This window comes from Otolemur garnettii, unplaced genomic scaffold (genome assembly GCF_000181295.1).
Source record: "Otolemur garnettii isolate 467f Iridium unplaced genomic scaffold, OtoGar3 scaffold00138, whole genome shotgun sequence".
Taxonomy (NCBI): Eukaryota; Metazoa; Chordata; class Mammalia; order Primates; family Galagidae; genus Otolemur; species Otolemur garnettii.
Genome location: NW_003852533.1, coordinates 1,505,773 through 1,529,876, shown reverse-complemented (window position 1 = coordinate 1,529,876; position 24,104 = coordinate 1,505,773). Strand labels below are relative to the sequence as shown.

Below are 24,104 nucleotides of genomic sequence, written 5' to 3'. Positions count from 1 at the left end.
TGTCATGAGTAAGGATGAGTCTGCTCCCTCCCTCCAAGGGTGATCTTTTCCTTTCTCTCCCAGCCTCGGGACTTTCCGGGAGACAGGCCCAAATTGTTTCAAGGACAAAGGTTACTGTCACTAGGACCTTTGTAATGAAATTGCTCTCTTCCCCCACTCTCCGCCTGCTCCTCTAATCAGAGAGTTTGCACAGCAGTGGCTCAATTTATAGAGGCTTTCTCTCCACTGTGCCCTCTGGCCGACTTGGTCCCTGATGTGGCCTGCCCTTGCTCCCCCCGTCACCACTTGGCTCTCACCTTCTGTGCCTGCTGTCATCAGTCCTGATGCCAGAATGCCCGCCCAGGGCCCCTCCTCCAGCCCTCTGGGTGAGCAGCTGCTGCAGGCGCTCCCTGTAGCCAGCATTGCACTCTCTGCTCTGTGTCCTCACACGTGCCCCTCTGAGCTGTCTCAGGTGGCAATTTGCTGCCGAGTGTCTGTCACCGAGGCAAAATGGCACTTTCTCACAGCTGTCTTGGTGGCACCAGGTCTCTGCTCCTGTGACCACTAGTGACTTGACCTTCTCATGTCAGACCAGTGTTCATACTCTGTGTCCAACCACACACGGGGTGACGAGTGGCCAGGCCCAGGAGGACCCGTGCATGGGAGGGGGCCGTGTGCAACTTCACGCCTGGCGCCAGGCCAGATTCCAAGGCAGCTGTTCCTGGGCTGATGGGATTTGTAGACAGAGCAGGGGCCAAAGCAGAGAAGTCCGCCATGTGAATTTGAGATTGCTTCCAGATGGTGTCGGTTAGGAGCAGAGTACACCAGAATTCTTTCTTTAAGCAAAGCCTTTCTAACATTTATGATGGTCTTATTTTAGGGGACAGGCTGGCCTGATAACTTGAGATGGTGTATGTAGTGATGAGAGGGCTGCTCTGGGCCGTGGGCTTCGTGGGCACTTTGGTCTGCCAGGGCTCTGGGCAGATCCTGGCCTGGGTTTCTCACTGTGCAATAACTTCCTTGTGTCTGTAGCTGCCAAGCTCCCTGTCTGCTGGGGGATGGGCTGGGCTTTGCTTTTCATATTCCATTAGAAAGGTTCCGGAAGTGGTAACCTTTTTGTCCTAGTGTTTTCCTTCTCCTTAAGTCCCCTTTCAAATCTAAAGAACTGTTTCCTACCCAGGAAATACGCAGACATGTGCATGAATCTGCTCACAGCCACTTGGGCACCCTAGTTTTTGTCCTTTACAGCCCTCAACTTTTTTTTGTTGTTGTTGCAGTTTTTGGCCGGGGCTGGGTTTGAACCTGCCACCTCTGGTATATGGGGTCAGCGCCCTACTCCTTTGAGCCACTGGGCCGCCCCAGCCCTCAACTTTTTATGACCCTAATTTGATAATGCATCAGGATAATCTTCCCTTCCTCTACTTCCCCCTGGGGGGGGAGGGAAACTGTGAGCAAATCAGGGGACTTTCCACTGGGAGCAGCGTGGAGTCAAGCATCATTTTCTCCTTTCCACACACAATACTTTAAGGCAAAAGAAATCTTTGTTTCAATTTTCTTTTGTTAATTTCAAATTAATACGGGAGAACATGCGATTAAGTTACACAGTTTGCTTTTGTAAGGCTCAAGTCCGAATGGTCCTTGTGTCCGTCACTGGGAAGTGACCATGGCCCATGCGGTGCTGCCGGGTGGGGATTTTCCCACCTCCCTCCCCCCAGAAGAAATCTTGTTTGTTCTCTGTGCTGTTAACCACACTTACCACTTGTGGCCACTTAAACTTAAAATTGAATAAAATTACAAATGTATTTTTCGGGCCACATCTCAGTTGCTCTCATGTGGCTTGTGGCTATTGAACTGGACAGGAGAGACAACATGTCCGTCATGGCAGAGAGTCCCCCAGGACAGCGCCATGGGTGAGATGGAGCATGGTACAGGCAGTGGTTTGCAGCCCAACATCCCAACCGCAGAGTTTTTTAGAAAGACAGGTGCCGACAGGGCCAGTATGGACCGAGAATGGTCTACACCAAACTGGGCTGCTGGCCTCACTGCTGCCAGGCACGGAATCTGCCTGGGGATGGCATCAGCCATGGTGCTTGGGGTGCTCTATTAGACTTACGGGTGGCAGAGAAGCTGCCTCCTGCACTGAGACACCCTCGGCAGGCACTTTTGTTCTTCTTGCCTTTCCTTTGACTTCTTAGGAGGATTTCAGGCCCTGAGAATCTGATGTAAAAGCCACCTTACTTCCAACCTTGCCCTGCTCAGGGCTGATGTCAGGCACAGGCTAGAGGGAGCAGCCTGGAGGAGTGATCCTGGCCTGGAGCTCCCGGGCTCAGGGCTTACTCCTGTTGTGGGTTCCGTTTCCAGCTGCTTCTTCACTGCTGGGTGCAATGCATCTGACTGGGAAGAGGGGGAGCAGACAGAGACGCCCCTGAGCTCTGGAGGAAGCCAGCCTAGAGCTGCGCCACATTTAATACAGACCAGTTTATTGGGCCAGCACAGAAACCCTGTCACAGGGTCCCCAGGCTTCATTTACCCTCCCAGGACCACCTAATAAAGCAGCTCCCAGGATGCTGCCTGTTAGCTTTGCATTGATCCCCAGGCAGTTTTTTAAGGGACAGTGTCCCCCTTTGGGGCGTGAATTATCTACTGGCCAGGCCTGAGGGTCTAATTAGTTCAGCATTCTTCATATTCCTTGGAAAGCCCTAATTTTCTGACAGCTTGATTCTTGGGTTTTAAAGAGCAATTAAAAAATCCAAACTGTACTTTTCCCTCTTTTTGCCATTAATCACTCTTAATCCAATCTTCGGAAATTTGCCTACAGATAATCTCTGGCATTTAGGAAGCACAGAAGGTTTTCTCAGCCTCCCCACCTCACCCCTCCAGGGCCAGCCCTGATGTGACTGTTACGCCACAGACCTCACTGAGAGGCTGTTTAGGGTCACCAGAGAAATATCACGTTTGAATTCTATAATTACTTCTTGAGAAAGTAGGCCCTTCCCTAGTGCAACCTGGTATTCATTCCCCCCAGCAACTTGTATTTTCATAATGTAGTGATTATGGGCTACGTTGGTAGTGGTCTGATGGCTGGAAACAGTCTGCAAATCTAACTTCGTGGGGGGTGTGGCTTGATGATCATTTCAGAGAATTTTAACCCCAAGTCTCAATAGATTATTGAGGATAGGGATTGGCTGGGGCAGGGATTAGACACCCCCAAAAGTCCTAAATTCTGACAGGGGCTGGAGCCGAAGTCAGATCGGGCTATCACCACCTGGCAGGGACTCTCCAGAGTTCCCAGAACGGAGACGATGATGACTCTTTGCAACCTATGCATTCTGCATCTTTTCAAGGCCCGAAGCTCTGGCTGCAGGAACAGCAGGACAGAGAGCTGGTGGCTGCGTGCAGCTCGTCTCTGACAGTGACAATGATACCCTGCTTCCCGCCCCCCTCCAGTGGAAGCTGTGGGGTCTTTACAGATGGTTGCACCCTGAGACAGACAGACTTTGTCAGACCACGGGGAGGAGAAGGAAAAGAGACACCCCACTGGCTTGCTCTCTGCTGGTTGTGCACTCACCCCTCACATGGACACACACACGGGCATACCTGCACAGGCACCCACTTCAGTGTGTAAAAGTGGATTAGCCGGAAGTTGCCCCTGAGTGTTTCCAAGCCTTTCTTTCTCCCTCAGACCTTTTGATCACTGACAGTATTTATCTACACACATTCACATACCCCTAATTTATCTGCTGCTGTGCCCCGACTCCGTGCATGGTGTTTGGAGGTACACAGTACATACGTGGGAGTAACTAGGCCTCAAGTCATCTGGAGAGGTCTTGGGATGTCTGGTACTTGCAAAAATCCTTGTTAAAATAGTCAAGGTTGGCTCAGTGCCTGTAGCTCAGTGGCCAGGGTGCCGGCCACGTACATCAGAACCGGCAGGTTCAAATCCAGCCTGGGCCAACCTACAACCAAAAAAAAAATAGCCAGGTGTTGTGGTGGGCAGCTGTAGTCCCAGTTACTTGGGAGGCTGAGGCAAGAGAATCACTTAAGCCCCAGAGTTTGAGGTTACTGTGAGTTGTGACACCATGGCACTCTACCCAGGGTGACAGCTTGAGACTGTCTCAAAAAAATAGCCAATGTCTCTTTGGCCAAGAAGCCCCTAGGGGTACTCACATTATATCTGAGAAACCTTTATTGTATGCCCACCTGCTGTGTTTTAGACACTGAGTCGTAGTTAAGAACAGGACAGAGGAGCCAGCCTGTCTGGCTAGGTCAGTCCCCACCTGCATGGCTCAGACACATCAGCTTTCCTGATTTGCCAAATAGGGCTAGTAAAGTTCCTACTAAGAGTTAGCATGCATGAGTCAGTACAGGAGAGTGCACTGAACAGCACCCCGTGCAGCGAGGGCCGGGTGAGCGCCCAGCACTATGATCAGGTAGGTATTATGGGGAGTACGTGGGTCACCAAGAGTTGCTGGCCAAAGAGACAAAGGATGGCCATTTAGGGAAGCAAGAAACTAAAGTGAAATGGAGTGTGCTGACCACGTCTGCCTGGCAGGGAGGTCTGTCCCTCAGCCCAGTAGATGACGACCGCTCAGCACAAGTGAGGTGGGGTGCTCAGATGGGTCACACCCACACCCACAAGCCTGTGCAGCTCCTCCCCCCGCCCCCCGTGGCATTTCTGGCCTGGGGGGTTGGTTCCATGGCCCTCTGACTTCTCTCTGCCTTTGCAGCCTTCCCTTCATACCCAGGACACTAGCTCCCCTGTGGCCAAGGCACGTCCTCACACAGGTGGGAGCTTATCCGGCAGGACCACGTGATCCACAAAGAGATGGCCAGGGCTGGCCATCTGGAAATTTACTGAACACCATCGTTCTGTTAAATCTATTCTGAAAACCTCAGCTATGGGGAAGTAGATTTGTTGCAACATGTGTGTAAGTAACTGAAGCTGGACAAAATACAGGAGTTACACAGAGGGGTTCAAGGAGAGGCCTGTGGCTGTTTCTGAGAGGAGAAGACTTCGAGAAGATTGTGTTTGAACCAGAGACCTGAGCAAGGGGGTCCAGAGGGCTGGCCATGAGGGACACGCACTCCTAGCAGAGAGGAGAGCTCAGCAGAAGTGTATTTGTGGAATAAGGAAGCCAGAGGTAATAGTCAAAATATTTTGACAGTCTTGGAGGAGTAGGCTCCAGCTGGACCGCAGCAGGGTCCTGGGAGCCCCTTGCTGTGCCAGGCATTAACCCTTTATTTGCTGCTACAGTCTGGGGACTCCCTGAAGGGTCTGGAACAGCAGATGAGAACATTCAGGGAGCTTGGGACAGTCATTCTTCACCACGCAGCATGGAAGTCTGTCAATGTTTTAACCCTCTGTGTCCAGTTACCTGGTTATATCAGCTAGATAACAGTCCTGGGGGGAGCCTCATTGACGCTCAGGAGGAAATGTGTGGGAGAGTGGTGGGCAGGGAAGCCAGCCCCCAGGCTAGGGGGGCAGGTTGGAGTCATCTCACGGGAACTCTGAACAGTAGGCCAGGGACAGCAGTAACTAACGTAACTACGAGCTCTCCCTTCTGCAGAGGATGTAAGTGGCCCACAGCAGGGCAGAAATATAGAGCTGACAGTGTGCTCAGGACATATGGGCCAGCAGGCAGCCTACTTACGGGATCCTATTTTTAGAGAAATTCCAGAGAAGTAGCTACTCTGACACTTGGATGAGTCTTCCAGGTATCACACCATACAAGCCAGTTTTCTCCCCCTCCCCCTTCCCACAGGTTTCAGAGTAGGAAGCTGGTACTGCTGGTTTCAAGCTGACAGTCCCAGGAAGGCGCTAACCCTCTATGGCAGGGGTCCTCAAACTTTTTAAACAGGGCACCAGTTCACTGTCCCTCAGACCATTGGAGGGCTGGACTGAGGACCCCAGGAGAGTCGGCTACTAAGCAGGACAGGCAGCGGCAGCAAAAACATCCAGCGGGCCGGATAAATGTCCTAGGCTGGCTGCATGTGGCCTGCAGGTGTAGTTTGAGGACACCTGCGCTATGGCCTGGGGGCATCTTTATCAGAATTAGCCAAGGTGCTGCTAGTTAAAAATCCCTCGTTTCTGGGCTTCTCCAGGAAACCGCCACCATTTCAAATCCTGGCAGATCTCACGGGCATCCACCATGGTCCTCTTCTCTTCAGATAAGTAAATCAGGGACTAATCCAGAGAAAGGGTGAGGTTTGTATCCATCCAGTAGGTTCTGGGAATTAGCACATGAATGTCAGTGGGGGCCCCATTATTCTATTGACCACAGATACTACTATATAACCTTTATGAAACTACAACAATTTTCACTTTTTCCCTAGTGTTCTTAAAAACCAGGAAATCTAGGGCCAGGCACAGTGGCTCACGGCTATAATAGCACTCTGGGAGGCTAAGGCGGGTAGATTGCTTGAGCTCACAAGTTCAAAACCAGCCTGAGCAAGAACGAGACCCTGTCTCTAAAAAATAGATGGGCATTGTAGTGGGCACCTGTAGCCCCAGCTATTCAGATCAAGAGTTAGAGGTTGCTATGAACTATGATGCCAGGGCACTCTCGGCTGGGGGTGGGGTGGGAACAAAGTGAGACTCCGTTTTAAGAAAAAGAAAGGGCAGTCAGATGGAGAGTTGTGAAACATTGTGGCACAGGGTAGAGTCCCAGTATGTGGCCATACCTAGGGGACACTACAGGACGTGGTGCTCCATGAGGCAAACATCTGTGTCACCAGAGCAGGACAACCTTTGGGAGGGTCGGCTGCAAGGACCCAGACAGGAACTGGCAGCAGAAACCCTCTTTGTAACTAAGAATTTGATTTGTTTGCTGTTTTCTCCCTACCCTTCGTGGCTGTGAGGCCAATTTTGATCATCTCCTGACTTGTATATATTTTCTAGATCACATGTGATAGAAAGGCAGTGTCGATGAAATTCATGTCTGCTTCAGAATGAGTGCTCTCAGAGAAAGCTCAAATCACTCCGTATCTGTGCACTCATAAAGTCAGGGTCTCTGATTCATATCCGTGGGGAGAGCTGAATGTTAGTGATTAGAATGTGAAGCTCTCCTGGCCAAGTGCTAATGCAACACCAAGCAGGGCCTGAATCAGAAATAATTTCCAAAGCTGGAGTTTCTGTAAGAGTCATTCAGAATGTTTTATCCCAAATGTCATTGGTTCTGTTTTGCATGTATCCAATTATACTTTTTAAAAGACTGATTCAAAGCATTTTCTTCTATGCAAATCCTTTTCTGCTGTACTTGAGCCTATGAGTCAAGAAATGACTTTTACTTTATTTGCTGTATTTAAATTAGTTCCATGTCCCCAGCACCTGCCCCAGCCCCAGCAGGTGCTCAGAAGATTCTGGCAAAGGAATCCAGCTGAGCCCATCACTTTCCTCTGATCAAAGCCTGAGCTCTTGATTCAGAAGCGACTGAGAGAAGGTTCTATGCTTCTACCAAACTGTTCAACTGCGGGCAGGGGCTCATTAGCAGGACTATGAAATCAGTGTAGTGTGTGGAGATGAGCATTTTAAACGGATTAAACGGGACAGGATAGAAAGTATAAAGAGTATGTCAGATGGGCGCCAGCCACATACACCTAAGGTGGCGGGTTCAAATCCAGGCCGGGCCCGCCAAACAACAATAATGTCTGCAACCAAAAAATAGCCGGGTGTCGTGGCGGGCGCCTGTGGTCCAAGCTACTTGGGAGGCAGAGGCAGGAGACTCGCTTGAGCCCAGGAGTTGGAGATTGCTGTGAGCAGTGAAGCCATGGCACTCTACCCAGGGGGACAGCTTGAGGCTCTGTCTCAAAAAAAAAAAAAAGAGTATGTCAGATGATAAGGGGAATTATCTTTTTTGAGACAGATTTGTGTGTACATTAGGTTTACAAGATCTCTTACTTACCACTGGTCCCAAAGTGTAACCCCTGTGCTCTGAGCTGCACTCCCAGAGAACAGAGATCAGTTAAACAAGAGCAAGCTCCATCCCCCCTCGCTGTCACCTGAAGGCCAAAAGAGGGGATCAGTTACCTCCCAGAAGTCCTCCCAGGGCTCAGGCATAATAATGGGGGGACGGGGGCTGTGGGTCAGCCCTCTCGATCAGGGGATTCCCTCAAAAGCAAGTGCAAAGTCAGGACAGAAAGTTTTCCTGGAGAGCAGGCCTGCAGCCTTTCCTGTAGCTAAGGAGAAGAGGGGGTGGTTTCTGCCTTCACAGGTATCCAGGAAGGCACAAGCCAGCCCTCCCCAATTTGTCGCTGAATATTAGGCCTCCCTTACAGCGCAGACATCCTGTCAGTGCCCGAACCCAGCCGTCACACTGGACTCGCTGGAGAGCACCAGCTTATCCGTGGCTTAGGGCCTGCAGGCTTCAGCTGCTTTGAAAGACACTTTAAGGACCAAAAAAGGAAACAGGGAGCTTTTGTCTGGAGACCCTCGGCCTCACAGGGGAACTTTCCCATGGATCATGTCATTGAGATACTTGTTGAAAACAGCTCCCAGAACATAAATTTAGGAACCCAATATGTCATAATCTGGCCCCCAAAACTTGGATTGACCAACAGCTAAAGTCTGCTGTGCAGTGAGGAGCCTATGGCCAGGGTGTTGGGCTGCCCCAAACACCATAAAGGGTCTTCCCAACCCCAGAACTGCCTGCGGGATGCCTCTCAGCCTCTGCAGACTCACCCAGGGCTCATCCTCCCTGTAGCGTGGGCCCCTGGTAGGCTCACCTTAGAGTCCCTTCCTGTTCTCCAGTTCACTCTCCAGTTCTGCCCCAGCTGCCCAGCCTACTGAGGTTTGGTGCACAAATTTAAGGAATTTCTGGGAATCTCTGAACTGTGAATCTTAGAAACCAGGAAAAGGGGACTCTTAAAAGATGACATTTATAAATGCCATTGACCTAATCGAATATAAGAATCTTCCTGTGTTGCCTTAAAGGAAACGCACTCAGCACACTCTCTCATGCGCTGAGCCAGGCGAGGCATCACCTCAGGGAGCAGGGCCAGCCTCTGTGGCCAGGCTGAGGGGGGAGGAGCACGAGGCGGCGGCCAGTCCCTCATGGTTTTGTCCAGGAAGGCGGAGGGTGGATGTGGGGTGAGGGTGAGAGCCTCTGTGGATTCCAGAGTTGCACAACTGAGGTCACACCAAACCCTGAACAGCCATGAGTAGCTTCTGGGCCCCAGGCACGTGTCTTTTCTTGGCTAGACAGGCCTGAGTGTTTCATCCTGGTCCTGCTGGGGTTCCAGCTGCTGCTGAGACTTCATTACGGGAAGGTGGGAGCAGGGACCCAAGACCTGGACATTTCTGCTCACCACCTTCCATCTACACTTGCTAATAAGAAAAACGAGACTCGTCTGAGGCTTCTCCCTCCTCTTAGGACTATTTCAAACCCACTGAACTCTTAGCTCTGAGGCATCCTTCTGAGTCCAACTCTTCCCCTCAGGGCAGAATGGTGGGCTGTTCTGGGTAAAGCTGCAGGCCTTCTCCATCATCCCCGATATCCGCTACTTAGAAGCAGGACGGATTAGGTGTCTTCATGGGGCCTGCGCTCCCTCCTTGCCTGGAGAATATCTATGCTACAGAAAGAGTGAGGCTCCCAGGACCTTAATACCCACAACTTACAGCTAAATGGCCCCCGTCCTCCCCAGAGGACTTCCACAAACATGGGTGTGCTTTGTCCCCGTAACCACCCGTGACGCGTCCGACTAGAGAAGCACATTCAGTGAGGTCTGCGGCCCTTCCCCAGTGCATGCAACTCGTTCACTGGGGGCCCAGATGTCACTGCAACACCTCCAACTCCAACCTGCTGTGTTTTAACACCACAGTGAGCCCTGCCAGGAGGAAGGAGAGAATCCAGGCAGAAAATCCCCAGGGGAGGGGAAGCAGCCAAGGTGATGTCCAGAGGTCAGGGGAAGAGTGTGACTCTCAGCCTGCATCACTAGAACCGTGTGAGTGTGTCGTGGAGATCTTGCAGGCCCCAAAGAGTGAGGAGCCTGCTGCTCTCCCTGGAGAGAGGGTGTTCTTCCTGAAAGACTTTGAGGTCTTGCTATTTTGGCCTTCTTTCTGGTTAAAGGTTGTGACTTAGTGAGGGGAGATCGTGGGAAGTGGATGGTGCCAACACAACTCTGGGCTAAGAAATTAGAGTGAGGGCTTGTCCTGGGATAGAGGGCTCCTGCAAAGACTGGGGAGAACTTCCCCTAGTGGGAAACCTGGCTCTGAACTGAGCTAGGAAATTGTCCTGGCAACAACACAAACACTGGACGATGGCTATGACAGAAAGCCACCGCTCTACAATTTGGAGGTGACTTGGGAACTTTCTGGAGAAAGGAGTGGCTGGGGGATCAGATCATAAGTGGCATCTTCTATGACATTGTAACCACCAGTGTGTCTTAATAATGAAAGGGAACCTGAAATTGTAGCACAGAGAGGTAGACCAACGTCAAAGTCAAAGGCATCACTGACAGGACAGCCCTGAATTTCAGCTATGGAGAAGCTGCTGACAGCAGAATGGTTAGGGCAGGAGCTGGCCTTCATTTCTGCACTCACTTAGCTGGTGCCTGCGTTATGTCCACAGGGTGCTTGTGCCACTGTAGACAGGACAGAGCAGTACTGCTACTACTCAGAGCAGTACTGAGAAGAAAGCCAATGTCAGGAGTGGGACAGGATGTAAACAAGTAAATAATAAACAAGATCATTTCTGATGGTGACACATGGGTGTGGTGACACCCAGAAGCCGAGTGAGTGAGAGCAGGGAGAGCCTGACTTTCAGATGAGGCCTCAGGGAGGCCTTTTCTGCTGTTGCCTGAAAAGGCAGCCTGGCAGGACCAGCGGAAGAAAAGCAGGCAGAGGGAAGGGGGAACTCTGGGCCCCTCAGTTAAAGAAAGAAGAAAGCCACGCGACAGGGCACAGCAGTGTGATGGAAGATGGCAGGGCATGCAGAGGCCAGATGGGGAGGGCCCCTTGCTGGATTACATGTTAAGATGGCTGGAATCCAGCAGAGAATGTTGGCTGCAGAGCGATGCCCCTGGATTACACGTGAATGGTTGCAGGGGTCTTCCCAGCAGGACAGTGTGAGCAAAGCTCTTCCTGATGAAAGTCACAAAGCCATTGTGTTCTTGATGGAAGATCCCGGAACCCGAAGACATCAGAAGTGCGGGAGGACATCAGTGGGGCTATACAGGGGCGTCTCGGGCTCAGTGGTCCAGAGAGAGTGTCTGAGACCCAGGGGCAGCACGCAGCCCCCAGGGCACGACAAGGAAGGGCTGTGCTGGTGGGTGAGCATCACTGAGGCAGCCCAGGCCACTGAGAAGGCAGCCAGGGACAACAGGGAGGCTCTTTGCTTTTGTTTCGTAAATGCGTACAGAACAGGAATGTGCAGAAGGGGTCACTAAGCCTCGGGTGGGGAGACAGAATTTGTTAATTTGTTCCCTTAGGTATTTACTGGGCACCCGTTATATGTTGGGTACTTTTCTAGGTACCAGAGATGCCACAGTCAGCAACGATCTCTGTCCTCACCAAACCTGAGCGGTAAGAAAGCAGCAGAGGGAACAGACACAGTGAGGCAGCGCAGCTCCCTGCCTGTCGCTGGAGTCGGGTGCGAGGAAGAAATATAAGCCAGGAAGGAGAAGAGGGATTTGGGGAGAGGGAGCGATGCTGAATTAGAAGATGATTTGATTAGAGTTCACGGGGAAAGCTACCAGCAGGCGAGAGGGGGTAACAAGGAGCTCGCATGTGGGCCACGATGGGCAAATCTCACCTGGTGGGTGCGGCGCACATGGTCGGGGTGAAGGGCACACTCTTAATTATTAACTTTGACTCCATCTGTACGAAAACAAACTATGTAACCAAAATGTGTTGTACCCCTAATATTCTAAAATAAAGGTTTTTTTAAAGAGATAATCAGGGCCGGGCGCCTGTGGCTCAAGTGGCTAAGGCGCCAGCCACATACACCTAAGGTGGCGGGTTAGAATCCAGCCCGGGCCGCCAAACAACAATGATGGCTGCAACCAAAAAATAGCCGGGCGTCCTGGTGGCCACCTGTGGTCCCAGCTACTTGGGAGGCAGAGGCAGGAGACTCGCTTGAGCCCAGGAGTTGGAGGGTGCTGTGAGCTGTGATGTCACAGCACTCTACCCAGGGTGACAGCTTGAGGCTCTGTCTCAAAAAAAAAAAAAGAGATAATCAGGCTCAGTGCCCATAGTACAGTGGTGACGGTGCCAGCCACATACACCAAAGGTGGCAGGTTTGAACTAGACCCAGGCCAGCTAAACAACTGCAACAAAAACAGCCAGGCATTGTGGCAGGCACCTGTAATCCCAGCTACTTGGGAGGCTGAGGCAAGAGAATCACTTCAGCCCAAGAGTTTGAGGTTGCTATGAGCTGTGACGCCACGGCACTCTACTGAGGGCAACATACTGAGGTTCTATCTCAAAAAAAAAAAAAGAGAGAGAGAGATAATCAAAAAATTAAAAACTAAAATAATTGTTCTGAGAACAGAGGTAAGGGACAAATCTGAATGTCACTGCGCTAGCCCTGGTGACATTGTTGCAACACCACTGCCTTCCACCTAGATCCGTGGTTCTCAAGCTTCCTAACGCTGCAGTGTATTTTCATTGTTACAAAGGGGTTGAGACCCACAGGTTGAGAACCACTGAGCTAGATAATCGCCAGGCGGCCTAGGAAACCAGCCCCAGCCTGAAATTCAGGCAAAGAAAACAGCTCCGCTCCGATGCCAGGAGGGGTGTTGAAAACTTCCAATCTTGGATTTGTCCGGGCAACCGTGACGGTATTTGGCGTGTTAATACACAAAACACGGAACCCCCATTGTGTTACTAGAAAGTCGACAGAGTGAGAAATCCTAGGCTGCAAACAAACTATCAAAAAGATTTGCCCAAAACACCTTCAGCCAGAAGGCAGTTAGAACAGCAGGGCCCAAGAGGGGCTTCGGCTGAGAGCCTCACACTCCAGGGAGGAGAGAGGGACGCATCCCACACTGTGCTGAGTGGATTAAAAGGGAAGTGGGTAGACACTTCACTTTCATGTGACAGGATTATGCTGAGCGAGACTTTCCGTACTGCATAACGTTCCTCCACATGCCTCGAGGAATGTTGACTCACCCCTCTCCTGGGGAGCCTGGCCTACGGGACGGTCTCCCTGTGGCCTGGTTCCATCGGCACTTCTCCTTGTGACCTGTGTGAAGACAGCAGGATGGCTTATCAAATTAACATGGCATGGCATGGGAGAAACTGGCATTTTGGATGGAAGGATCTGAAGTTTTAAAAGCCCCAGTGGGGGGCTAAATTAATAAGTGGATAAATTAATAAGGGTGGGGGATCCTCCATTCAGCGAAATCATCCGCGTGTCCCTGTGACGCGGGGGAGGGTGTCGCCAAAACCGTCAGGTCTGTCTTCTTGTGGATGGAGGAGGGTTTTTTTGGGGGGAGGGGGCGTTCATTTGTTTGTTTTTACCCAGTCTCAGTAATTGCTTCATAGATAGCCCAAGAGCTAAAACACACATTCACAGACACCAGTGCTTGCACGTAAGGCAGCTATAAGCTTCACTGATTTTTAAACAGTGCAAAGTCCACATCAAACGAAGTAATAATTTCATTCCTGTTTGGACCACATCCGAGGTGTTCTCAGTTCCAAGCCCTTCAAGAATGCGAGCAAAGTAGAACCCACCCAGCCCCTTTCCCAAGTGTTTGGTGTTCAGCTCCTAAGTATTTGCTGCCTGAATGACAGTTGGAGTGAGTGGGATGATCCCCAGGTCCTGTGAAGAACAGTTTTAAAGACCTAGGGCAAGGGAAATGTGGAGATAAGTCTGCTCATGTATTTGCAGAGCTCTCAAACAGAAGAGTGTGATTTATTTTAAATTTTTCCAGAGAATGGATCAAACACACTAATTTAAGAAAGAATTTTCCAGAGCTGCTCTGCAGTGGAACGGGCTGACACTGAGCGTGCAGAGTTCCTAGGACAATGGCTCTGTGTGGCAGGCCCTGCAGCAGAGGCCAGGACCCGGTGTGAGGTGTGTGCAGAAGGGACTCGCACACCTGGGTGCCACTGAGTTGGTGGCAGTCTCCTCCAGGATTGATCTGCCCCTTCCAGGAGGTCCAGACCCATAGCAGTTTGTCTTTTCAGCTTTGCACAATTAACATCACAATAGATACCGTTAATTTAAAAAAAAAAAGTTTAATGGAAACTTCCAAAGATGATGCCTCTGAGTTAGGGAGAGCTGCGAATTTAGTAGCCCTTTTCAGGCCTTCTTTTTCTCATTTTATCCTTTTGTTAATTGGCCTCATGAATGTTAATAAAGAAATTGACCTAAGTCGTTCAGATTTTGCTATCTTGTAACAAGTGGATATTTAAATAAAATCCCTGGTCAATTATGTTATTACAAAACTAATAAGTGATTTGTTTTTAGAAGGTTTTTTTTTTTTGTAAAGTTTAATCCAGATTTCAAAAATCTTAGGATCTGGTGTAAAGAAGTTTTTTGTTTTGTTTTTGAGACAGAGTGCCTGGGCAGAGTACTATGGCGTCATAGCTCACAGCAGGCTCAGCCTCTTGGGCTCGAGCGATCCTCCTGCCTCAGCCTCCTGAGTAGGTGGGACTACAGGTGCCCGCCACCACATCTGGCTAATTTTTCTATATTTAGTAGAGCTGGGACCTCACTCTTGCTCAGGCTGGTCTTGAACTCCCAAGCTCAAGGAATCCACCTAGGCCTCCCAGAGTACTGAGATCACAGATCTCAGGTGTGAGCCACCAGGCACCCAGTGGGAGTTTTTGACTAGATGTTCTGTATTTTGGATGTTAGCTAATTACATCTGGTCCACAGCGGTGGATCTCAACTTTGGCTGCATGTTGGAATCACCTGGAAAGCCTTAAAAAAAACAAGTCCCAAGTCCCAATTCCCACCCACTGAGATTCTGATTTACTTGTTCTGAAATGTGGCCTGGGCATTGGGACAGGTTAAAGCCCTTGCAGATGCTTCAACGTGCAGCCAAGGCTAAGGGCCACTGACCTACAGACTCACTCAACCCCCAAGCCAAGGCTGTGACCCGTAAGAGCTTTACTTGTTCCCCCAGTGATTTATACACCACAGTGTTTGAAATAATTTGTGAGTATATGAACATCAAGGTGGTACTGCCGCTTTGTGTTAATTTGGTAGCCCTGGGGGGGAAGGAGATAGAACAGTTCCCATTTGGGAAATGCAGTTCCTAGAACACCTCTGGGCTTGGCTTGGCAGCGGGAGCAACAACAGCTATAATTGTCGAGGCCGCACATGTGCCAGGCCCTGTGCTGATGCTGCCTGAGCTCTTCACATTCATTACCCCATTTCAGTCCTGGCAACAACTCCCGTGAGTGAGCCCAGTCTTTGCCCTACTTGATTTATGAGGGTCCAGAGGGCAGAGAGCACACCCCAGGGCTATGCAGAAGGCGCTGGCACATCTGGAGCCAAACTCACTGACTCTCTACCCCCTGGGAAGAACAACTCATTCAAACAGCTTCTTAAAAAGGTATCTGCTTCACTTTGGGGTTGCATGCTTTTTAAATTGGGTTGCATCTTTTTATATATCAGGAGTTTCCATACGTTTGATTTTGAGTTCACTCCCCAGTTGCCTAAGTATATTCAGGACTGGCAGGTTGTTTCATAAGTGAGTTTGTTCCATGCTCGGGAGACATTATTTTAGAAAAGCATCAACTTCTAGCACCTAATCTGGAAGAACCTGCCCCATCTTTTACTCAGTCTCCCTTATAACTCTTTGAAGTAGTGAGAGTAAGCAGCAGATGCCAAAAGTGTTAATGATCTGCTAAATAGTCTCCACAGCCGCCCCTCCCTGGGCGGAGCTCCTCATGTCCTGGGTCTTATTCTCCTTTCACAGATGAGGCAACCCAGACTGAAGAGGGTGAAGCTGCAGCTTACAATGATTCAGGCAATAACCGGGCACCGTGTGTGTTTGCTTGTCTGGTTTCTTTATGAGCAGAACTTGCTTAGGAGCAAAACCACAGGACACGGCTTCATTTGCTCTCTGCCCTTAAACTTGCCGGCCTCGGCTGTGCAGGCGGTGGCATCTGGATAACCATGGCGGAGTTTCTCTGTGTCCGGTGGCCATTGAAAAAAATATTTTTGGGCAAATGTTTGTAGCAGCCCAATTCACAACTGCAAAGATGCAGAGGTAACCCCGATGCCCTTCAACACATGAATAGATTAATAAACTGTGGTATATGCACACTGTGGAGTGCTACTCGGCCAGGGAAAAGATGCAGACTTTGTATCTTTTGTGACAACCAACATGGGTTTAGAGAGCTCTCTGCTAAGTATCTCAGGAATACGAAAACCAGCATCACGTGTGCTCGATAATAAGTTGAAACTAGGTGCTCACTTGAGAGAAAAACTCAACTAAATTCAAGAAAGGAGTAAGGGGAGGGTGCAGCAAGTTCCTCTGCAAAGGAAACGCAGGGTATACGGCAGGCAGGCTTCTCGGGTGAAGGAAACGCCTACAGCTGAGACTTTACCCGACAGGTGCAAACCATGTGACCTAATTGTGGCTACCCTCATATCAACCTGAGAAAACATTTACATGTATTCAATAAGGTTGCATTCAAGAAACTTCATTTAAATATACTTACAATGTACACTATTTTGTAAAAATCTAACTCCATTTTTTATAAAATAATGTACATGTATATTTCATTTCAAAAAATGAAAACAACTGGTTTGTTTTGTTTTGAGACAAAGTCTCACTCTGTGTCCCAGGTAGAGTGCTGTGGCATCGTAGCTCACAGCAACCTCAAACTCCTGTGCCAAGGGATCCCCTGGCCTCAGCCTCCTGAGTAGCTGGGATGTAGCTAGAACTACAGGCACCCACCACAACACCTACCTAGTTTTTCTGTATTTAGTAAAGATGGGGTTTTGTTCTTGCTCAGGCTGGTCTTGAACTCCTGAGCTCAAGCAATCCACCTGCTTAGCCTCCCAGAGTGCTGGGATTACAGGTATGAGCCACTGCACCCTGCAAGAAAAGTAATTGTTGATTTTAAAGTTGGCTAAAAACCCTGCACATCCGTCCTGCTGTGCCGCACGCCTGTTAACACACTCTGGTTCCCATATAGTGCCTACTGTGTGCCACTGCTTGAACACAAAATAATAATCCCGGATTGCTGCTTCCGGGGTTCCACTTCTGAAAAAAAATAAAATAAATTTTTAAAAAGCTACTGTGAAACAAAGAATTTTCTGCCAAACTTGAATACCACCCTGAGGTCAGACACTAAAGCCCCTTCCCAGCCTTCTCAGGACAAGGCTACTGTGGGGCAAATGACCCCTGGGGTGGGAGCCCCTCCCCAGCCTTCCCAGGACAAGGCTGCTATGGGGTAAATGACCCCTGGGGTGGGAGCCGGGTCTTGGAGCACTTCACGTTCCAAGCTTCTCGAGTTGGGACTAATGGTGTGAGTCCACCTGCTGTTGCCTGGCCACTTCAGTGTGGCACAGACACTGAGGCCACAAGCCCGACTCCACCTCACTGACTATGAGACTTATTTTCCAACTGATTTTCTCTCTCTTTAAGCACAAGACTTTTGTCCAAAGAAACCCATGCAGAGAGATAGAGAGTGAGAAAGAGAGAAGACTGATAGTTCCTCCATTGTAGCCTGTGTGCACACACATGGACACACGCACACACACGAACACACTTCTGCAGGGAGATTAACTCCACGTGAAGCAGGAGTTGGTGTGTGGTCGTGCATGCATTGGGTCTCGGGAATGAAGCTCCCAGCAGCTTGTGTCGGGGCAGCTGGTCACTAATTGAGCACAAACCTTTAGAAATGTTGTTTATCCCCCACAGGGCTTACAAAACCATCGAGGATGAGGACTTGAAGTTCCCCCTGATATATGGAGAAGGCAAGAAGGTAGGTGTGTGAGTTTCCCGGTGTCGCTGCAGATCGTGGCAGTCTGTACAGCCCACTCAGCAGCTCCCAAGTTTATAGCCTTGACCACTTGAGACCATGTCCCATCCATGGTCCTTCAGGCCTCCTGTCTTAGGGTCCAAGGAGGGGTAGGGGTGGGCAGTGAGCACAGAGCCCCAAGTCAACTTGGTGAGAGTAACAGCCCCCTTCCCAATCCATTTGAGTAACTGTCACAGTGTTTAAAGTCACCACTTGACTTCCATCATCTCATTTTATATCTGACGCCAAGCTGGAGGCAGGGCAAGCTGGCTGTGTTAGATCCATTTGGCAGCCGAGGCAGCTGGGACTGCAGGGTGGAAAGAGTTCAGGCAGGACTTGCGGCCATGAGGGTGGGGGGCCTTCCACCTGCATCTGGGGCCCTCTGACTTCGCTGTGGAAGCTCTGACCTTGCAAGTCTGCTTTGGAAGGGACTGCAAAGCTTCGCTGTAACTATAGGGTTACATCACCCAGACCCGGGGCTGAGGTAGTAGAGCCCATCACCAGCTCTCAGGACGGTCGGGGTCCAGCACTGAGCGGCACATTTTGGAGCCAAGGACATCCGTGCACCCCGCAGTGGTCTGCGTGCAGGAAGAGCCCCAGAGGACGTGGAGTTCTGGAGGGGGATCAGGAAGAACAAACACCTTCTGAATCACTGCTTCCTTCCTCAGAACACTAATTTATTTCAGCTCAGTGCAGAGAATTCCAGTCAGAAGTGGGAAAAAAATGTGGTCATGTTGAGAAGAATCTTCAGCTGGAATTTTTTTCAGCATTTGATAGTTTTCATCAAGAAGAAATGACTCACAAGACAACCGAAGTATGTCTTCCACGGGCAGAGAGAGAGAGAGGGAGAGGGAGAGGGAGAGAGAGGAGTGAGAAGGGAGGGGCAGGAGAGAGGGAGAGAGTGCTCGGCACAGCACAGGGGATTAGGTTTGGGGCTCTGTGTGGCCCAGCAGTGATTTCAGTGGAAAGAGTCACTTCGTGGAGGGAAATAAAACACAAATATCCATATTTTGACCTTGTGGTCCCAGCTGCCTCGGCTGCCCATGGTTATAGGACAGCCAGCTTGCCCTGCCTCCCGGCTTGATGTCAGATATGAAAATGAGATGATGTATACGCAGGTGGTCACTTTCTAACACCTGCCCCATTCATGGAGATGACACCTTCCAAGTCACCGTCTTTGGTTGAGAATCCTGACAGGGCCGGACTCTGTTCCTCATAGGAACACGTGTGCTTCTCTGAACGATGGCCCCCTAGTGGACACCGCTCTGCACCCGGGCCTGCAGCCCCAGGGCTCCTGGCTACACGGGGTTCCAGCCAGCTCAGGACGTCTCCTGTTACCTTTGTATCCCTAGTACCTGTCCATCCTGGCACCTGACACGTGGCAGGCCTTCAATAAATGCATAAATATTAAACAAGCTGTTCGGTTATGTTCCGTAAACTTTCTTTAGTACGACAGGAAAGGGGACTGAGGTCCCTTAGAAGTCTGTCAGCAGTAAGACCAAAAGGAGCAGGAATGTGCCCAGTTAAGGAAAAAGTTCAATTGACAAAACGTCCTGCCCTCAAGCACTGTGGTTAATCAAGGCTAGACAGTCCTGGGGAAAGCAGGGGGCGAGTCCTGTCTGTCCCTGTGCGGCCAGCAGCCGGCTTGCTGTCACTACTCACCAGAGCAGCACCCCACCCTAGGAGCGCTCCTGGGACTTCTCGGAGCTCTGACGGGATCCTCTGCAGAGGCTCCTCTCCTTCTCCTCATGCACCAACCCAGAAGTGCCGGGTACCTTCAAGGCAGTTACTTCCCATTCTGTGTCCACAGATGTCTTCCAGAACTAGTGTGGGTGACACGTGGTGTGTGCTCTGTAAACAAGTTCAGGCACTAGCAGGAACATCAGATTTCTTTGGACTGAAGTGGCCATTGCGGGGGGGACAGAAAAGCCACAGGGAACTCAGAGATTTCACACTGAGAGCTGAACGCTTCTTAGGTAGAAAGGAGCTGGTCCTGCCTCCTGGCAGAGCTGGGGGCCCCTGCGGCCTGCCCAAGCCCAGGGCCCAGGCTGTGCACTATGTATCGATGTTTCATTCCCTCTGCCCCTCACCCTCAAAAACATGTTGTGGTCTCATTTCTACTTTTAAATTAGCCCACCGTCCGAACCGAGACCCACACAACACAGCACTTTGGAGAGACTGGGGTGAACTCACAGACAGAGTGTTAGACCGTGATGTTTCCTGGTGCCCTGGCTTCCTCCCTGCCCCAGCAGGTGATCGCTGTCACCACCCAAGTCAAGCTCAAGCCTCTGAACCACGATGCTGCTACCTGCGGTGGTTATTGATGACCTCAGAGCTCTGATGCTGGGTTTCCTCCCACCCAGGATGACTTTCACACCACCACTCCATGTCTCAACGCCATCCATCTTTCTGTGCTAAGTTTAGTGCCGCCTCCCTAGGGAACCTTCTCAGTAGAAGCTTTTCCTCCTCTGACTCATATAACCCAGAGTTCTGTGTCTTTTAGCACTGAAGCACATTGATACGTTATTAATTATACATGTCCCTCTTCTCTCCTCTACCAAGTTTCTTTAGAGTGGGGACGAGGCCTTGGACAGTTGTGCCCCTCATGGCATGGTGTCGGTATATTACAGGTGCCCAATAAATGTTTGAGAAAATCAAATCTGCGGCACCCAGGGGGTATTTAGGCTGACTTTATTAAACCCTTCCGAGACAGTTTGGAGAAAGCATGAGACCTCAGCCCTGATGTCTCAGATGGGACTGGGGGGCTTTGCTCCTTTCCACTCAGAAGGAATTTGTGGGGATGGCGACAGGTTTCAGAGTGCCCAGGGGCTTCTTTTCTCCAGCTATGAAGCATAGTAAGTGGGCACTGGAGGGACAGGGGCTGCCTCTGACCTTCTTTGCTAGTATCTATTCCAGGACCAGGCACATGGCTGGTGTTCAGCAAAGACTTGTAGAGTAAGCGTGGACTAGAAAGATGGGCGGCTGGGTCAGTGGATGGGTGGGCTGCCCTGTGCGATTTGGTGTGAACAGATGTCATCCATCCCTGTAGACATCACACCCGCATTGGAGATGGTTCGTGGGCACCCTTCTGTCCAGTGTCCAAAGAAGAAAGCTGAAAAGGAACAGCAGCAACCCACCAAGCTTCAGATACTGGGTAGAAAACACTCCTCAAGTACAGGAGTGATTTCAGCAAGCCCTTTCTCAGTAACAGGGACTCACACCAGTCAGCAGCAAGAGGCCTGGAAGGACGGCGCTGCACAGTGGGGGCCGCGCCTTCTCTGTGTGTTTCTGACCCTCTGCTTGTGCTCCTAGGCCCGGGTAATGGCAACCATTGGAGTGACCAGGGGACTCGGGGACCATGACCTGAAGGTGCATGACTCCAACATCTACATAAAGCCATTCCTGTCTTCAGCTCCAGAGGTACCACATGAGGTCTTTGTATTTTGTAGAGTAAAATGTGCCCACATTGCTCCGCCTGTGCTCACACCTGTGCTGGGCGGTAGCCAGCCTGTGTTACATGAACTGCTGCAGCGTCTCTTGGGGCTGTCTTTTCCCCCACTCTGTTCTCTCTTGGACTGTCCTGGCTCATAGCCCTCTCACCTCCTGCCCTGAGGGCCTCCTGGTAGCATCTCTGCCTCCTCCATCCCAGCCATATTGCTGTCAGGTGAATCTTCCTGAAGACCCCCAAAGCTCAGATTCCTTCATCTGGCTTGCAGGGCTTATTACAGTTTGGTCTGGCCTTCTAATCTGTCCTTTGTTCCTCTGTACCAGGCAAAGTGAACTTGTCAGGTCCTGTACGTGTGCTTCAGTTTTCCATATTTGCTTTAACTGTGCCTTTTGCCAAGAGCGCCCTTCCTCCCCATCTCCAAATATCCACATTCATTTCTTCTTTTTCTCAAGAGTTTAGCCCAGATGCTTTTCCTGTGGAGACTTCTCTCTCCTTGCCCATCCCAAAGTGTCTTTCCCCACTCAGGGCACACACACAGAGTGACTTTCTCTCTGGGCGTTTCCCTGTCTGCTCAAATTATAGTTATTCTGTACACCCTGTGCCCTTGTTAGATTTTAACTACGTGGAGAGCTTATGGCATTCAGCTGATGTTTAGAGAAGGTAATCTAAAAACAAGTTGGTTGTATATTTGGTTTAAAAAACTCATATTTCTTATTATACAGGAAATAATACCTAGTTCTCTGTTGACTTTCAGGCCTTATGTCTCCAAAAGATTTTGCTTCCAAGTTATAAGGAAAAACCTAACTTCTATCAGTTCAGAGGTAGATTTTACTTACATGGCAAGGAAGGAGGAGCCTGGTGGTGGCTGGAGTTGGTCCAGCCACTCAGAATGTGCGGGGCGGAGGCAGTTCTGCATTTCTCTGATTTTTTTCCTTTCAAGTTGCAAAGTGCACTAATGTGGTGGCTCACGCCTATAACCCCATCGCTCTGGGAGGCCAAGGCAGGTGGATCCCCTGAGCTCAGGTGTTCAAGACCAGCCTGAGCAAAAGTGAGACCCATCTTTAAAAAAAAAATAGCTGGGCATTTCTGTGGGTGCCTGTACTCGGGAGCCTGAGGCAAGAAGATCACTTGAGCCCAAGATTTTAAGGTTGCTGTGAGCTATGATGCCACAGCACTCTACTAAGGGCAACAAAGTGAGACCCAATCTCAAATTAAAAAAAAAAAATGGCTGCAAGGTGGTGGCAGCAACTCCCTAACATTTTCACACAGAGCAGCAAGGAGGGAGCCCCTGTCCCCCTGTCCCCCTGACACTCACTGGCAGCTTCTCATCCCGCCCTGTGTCACCTAGGCCACCAGCTGTACCGGAGGCTGAGAGAGCAAGAGCTTTCCCTTTCCAATCTCCAAAGCAGGAGAGAACCAGGAAGGAGGGAGTCAGGAACCAGTGAGCAACCTGTGGCCTTCTGGATCCTTGAGTGTGGCCTTTTGACCAAATCCAAATTTTACAGAGCAAATCCTTTTAATAAAGGGATTTGTTCTGTGCAGTTTAGATTTTGCTTCCTTCAGGACGTGAAATCTCCTCCTCACCTCCCTCCCTGTAGACACACATATACTTTTTACATCCAGGGAGCAGCAGTCTGGTTTGAAGGAGAATGATCCGTGTTGTGTGGTTAGATGTTAGATGGTCTGATTGCTCTGCTACTGTTGACCTCAGGAAGAGATTGTGGGTTTAAAACTTGGGCCTCCTTAAGGAAGACTCCTTGAAAACTGAGCCGGAATCCCAGCTAGCTGATCAGAAACCTCAGGTCACCGACCCAGAATGTTGCCTGCCTGGAATGATGTCTTAGAGCAATGCATTGGGCACTTCAGCATTGGTGGGGTAGGGAGATTGAGAAGGAAACTGTCAACCTCTGCAAAAATGGAATGCTCTCAGCAAAGTTGTGGAGTCGAATACAGTGTAAAAGTTTTTATAATAATAACAATAACAAGTAATGGTTATTAACCAACTCAGGCTGAGCCAGACAACTACTGATTGTTTTTAATAAATAATGATTATACATATATGTTTTACAGGGTAAAAGTAATGTTTGTTTTGTTGAGACAGAGTCTGGGTAGGGTAGAGTGCCCTGGGTAGAGTGCAGTGGCATCAGCATAGCTCACTACAACCTCAAACTCCTGGGCTCAAGCAATCATCTTTTTTTTTTTTTTGTAGAGATAGAGTTTCACTTTATCCCCCTCGGTAGAGTGCCATGGCATCACAGCTCACAGCAACCTCCAACTCCTAGGCTTAGGCAATTCCCTTGCCTCAGCCTCCCAAGTAGCTGGGACTACAGGCACCCACCACAACACCCAGCTATTTTTTTGTTGCAATTTGGCCAGGGCCGGGTTTGAACCCACCACCCTTGGTATATGGGGCCGGCACCCTGCTCACTGAGCCACAGGCACTGCCCTCAAGCAATCATCTTGACTCAGCCTCCGGAGTAGCAGGGACTTACAGGTAGGCACCACCACACCCAGCTAATTTTTTCTATTTTGGTAGAGACAAGGTCTCAGTCTTGCTCAGACTGGTCTCAATCTCCTGAACACAAGCAGTCCTCCCTTCTCGGCTTCCCAGAGTGCTAGGATTACAGGCGTGTGCCACTGTGTGGGCCCCAAGTAATGTTTTGATAGGTGCTTATATTGCATAACGACTAACTCAAGCTAGTAACATAGCCATCACCTCACAGAATTATCTTTGTGAGTGTGTGTGTGTGTGTG

At 50.1% G+C, this 24,104-nt stretch overlaps 1 protein-coding gene across 1 annotated transcript in view; it reads left to right on the top strand.

The window, feature by feature from the left end:
- PPM1H (protein phosphatase, Mg2+/Mn2+ dependent 1H) overlaps positions 1-24,104 on the top strand; it is a 250,931-nt gene that overhangs the window by 192,182 nt on the left and 34,645 nt on the right. The window contains exons 7-8 of the mRNA XM_023518406.1: positions 17,803-17,866; positions 21,215-21,322. Of these exons, the coding sequence (XP_023374174.1) occupies positions 17,803-17,866; positions 21,215-21,322 (172 nt within the window). The remainder of the gene's footprint in view (positions 1-17,802; positions 17,867-21,214; positions 21,323-24,104) is intronic.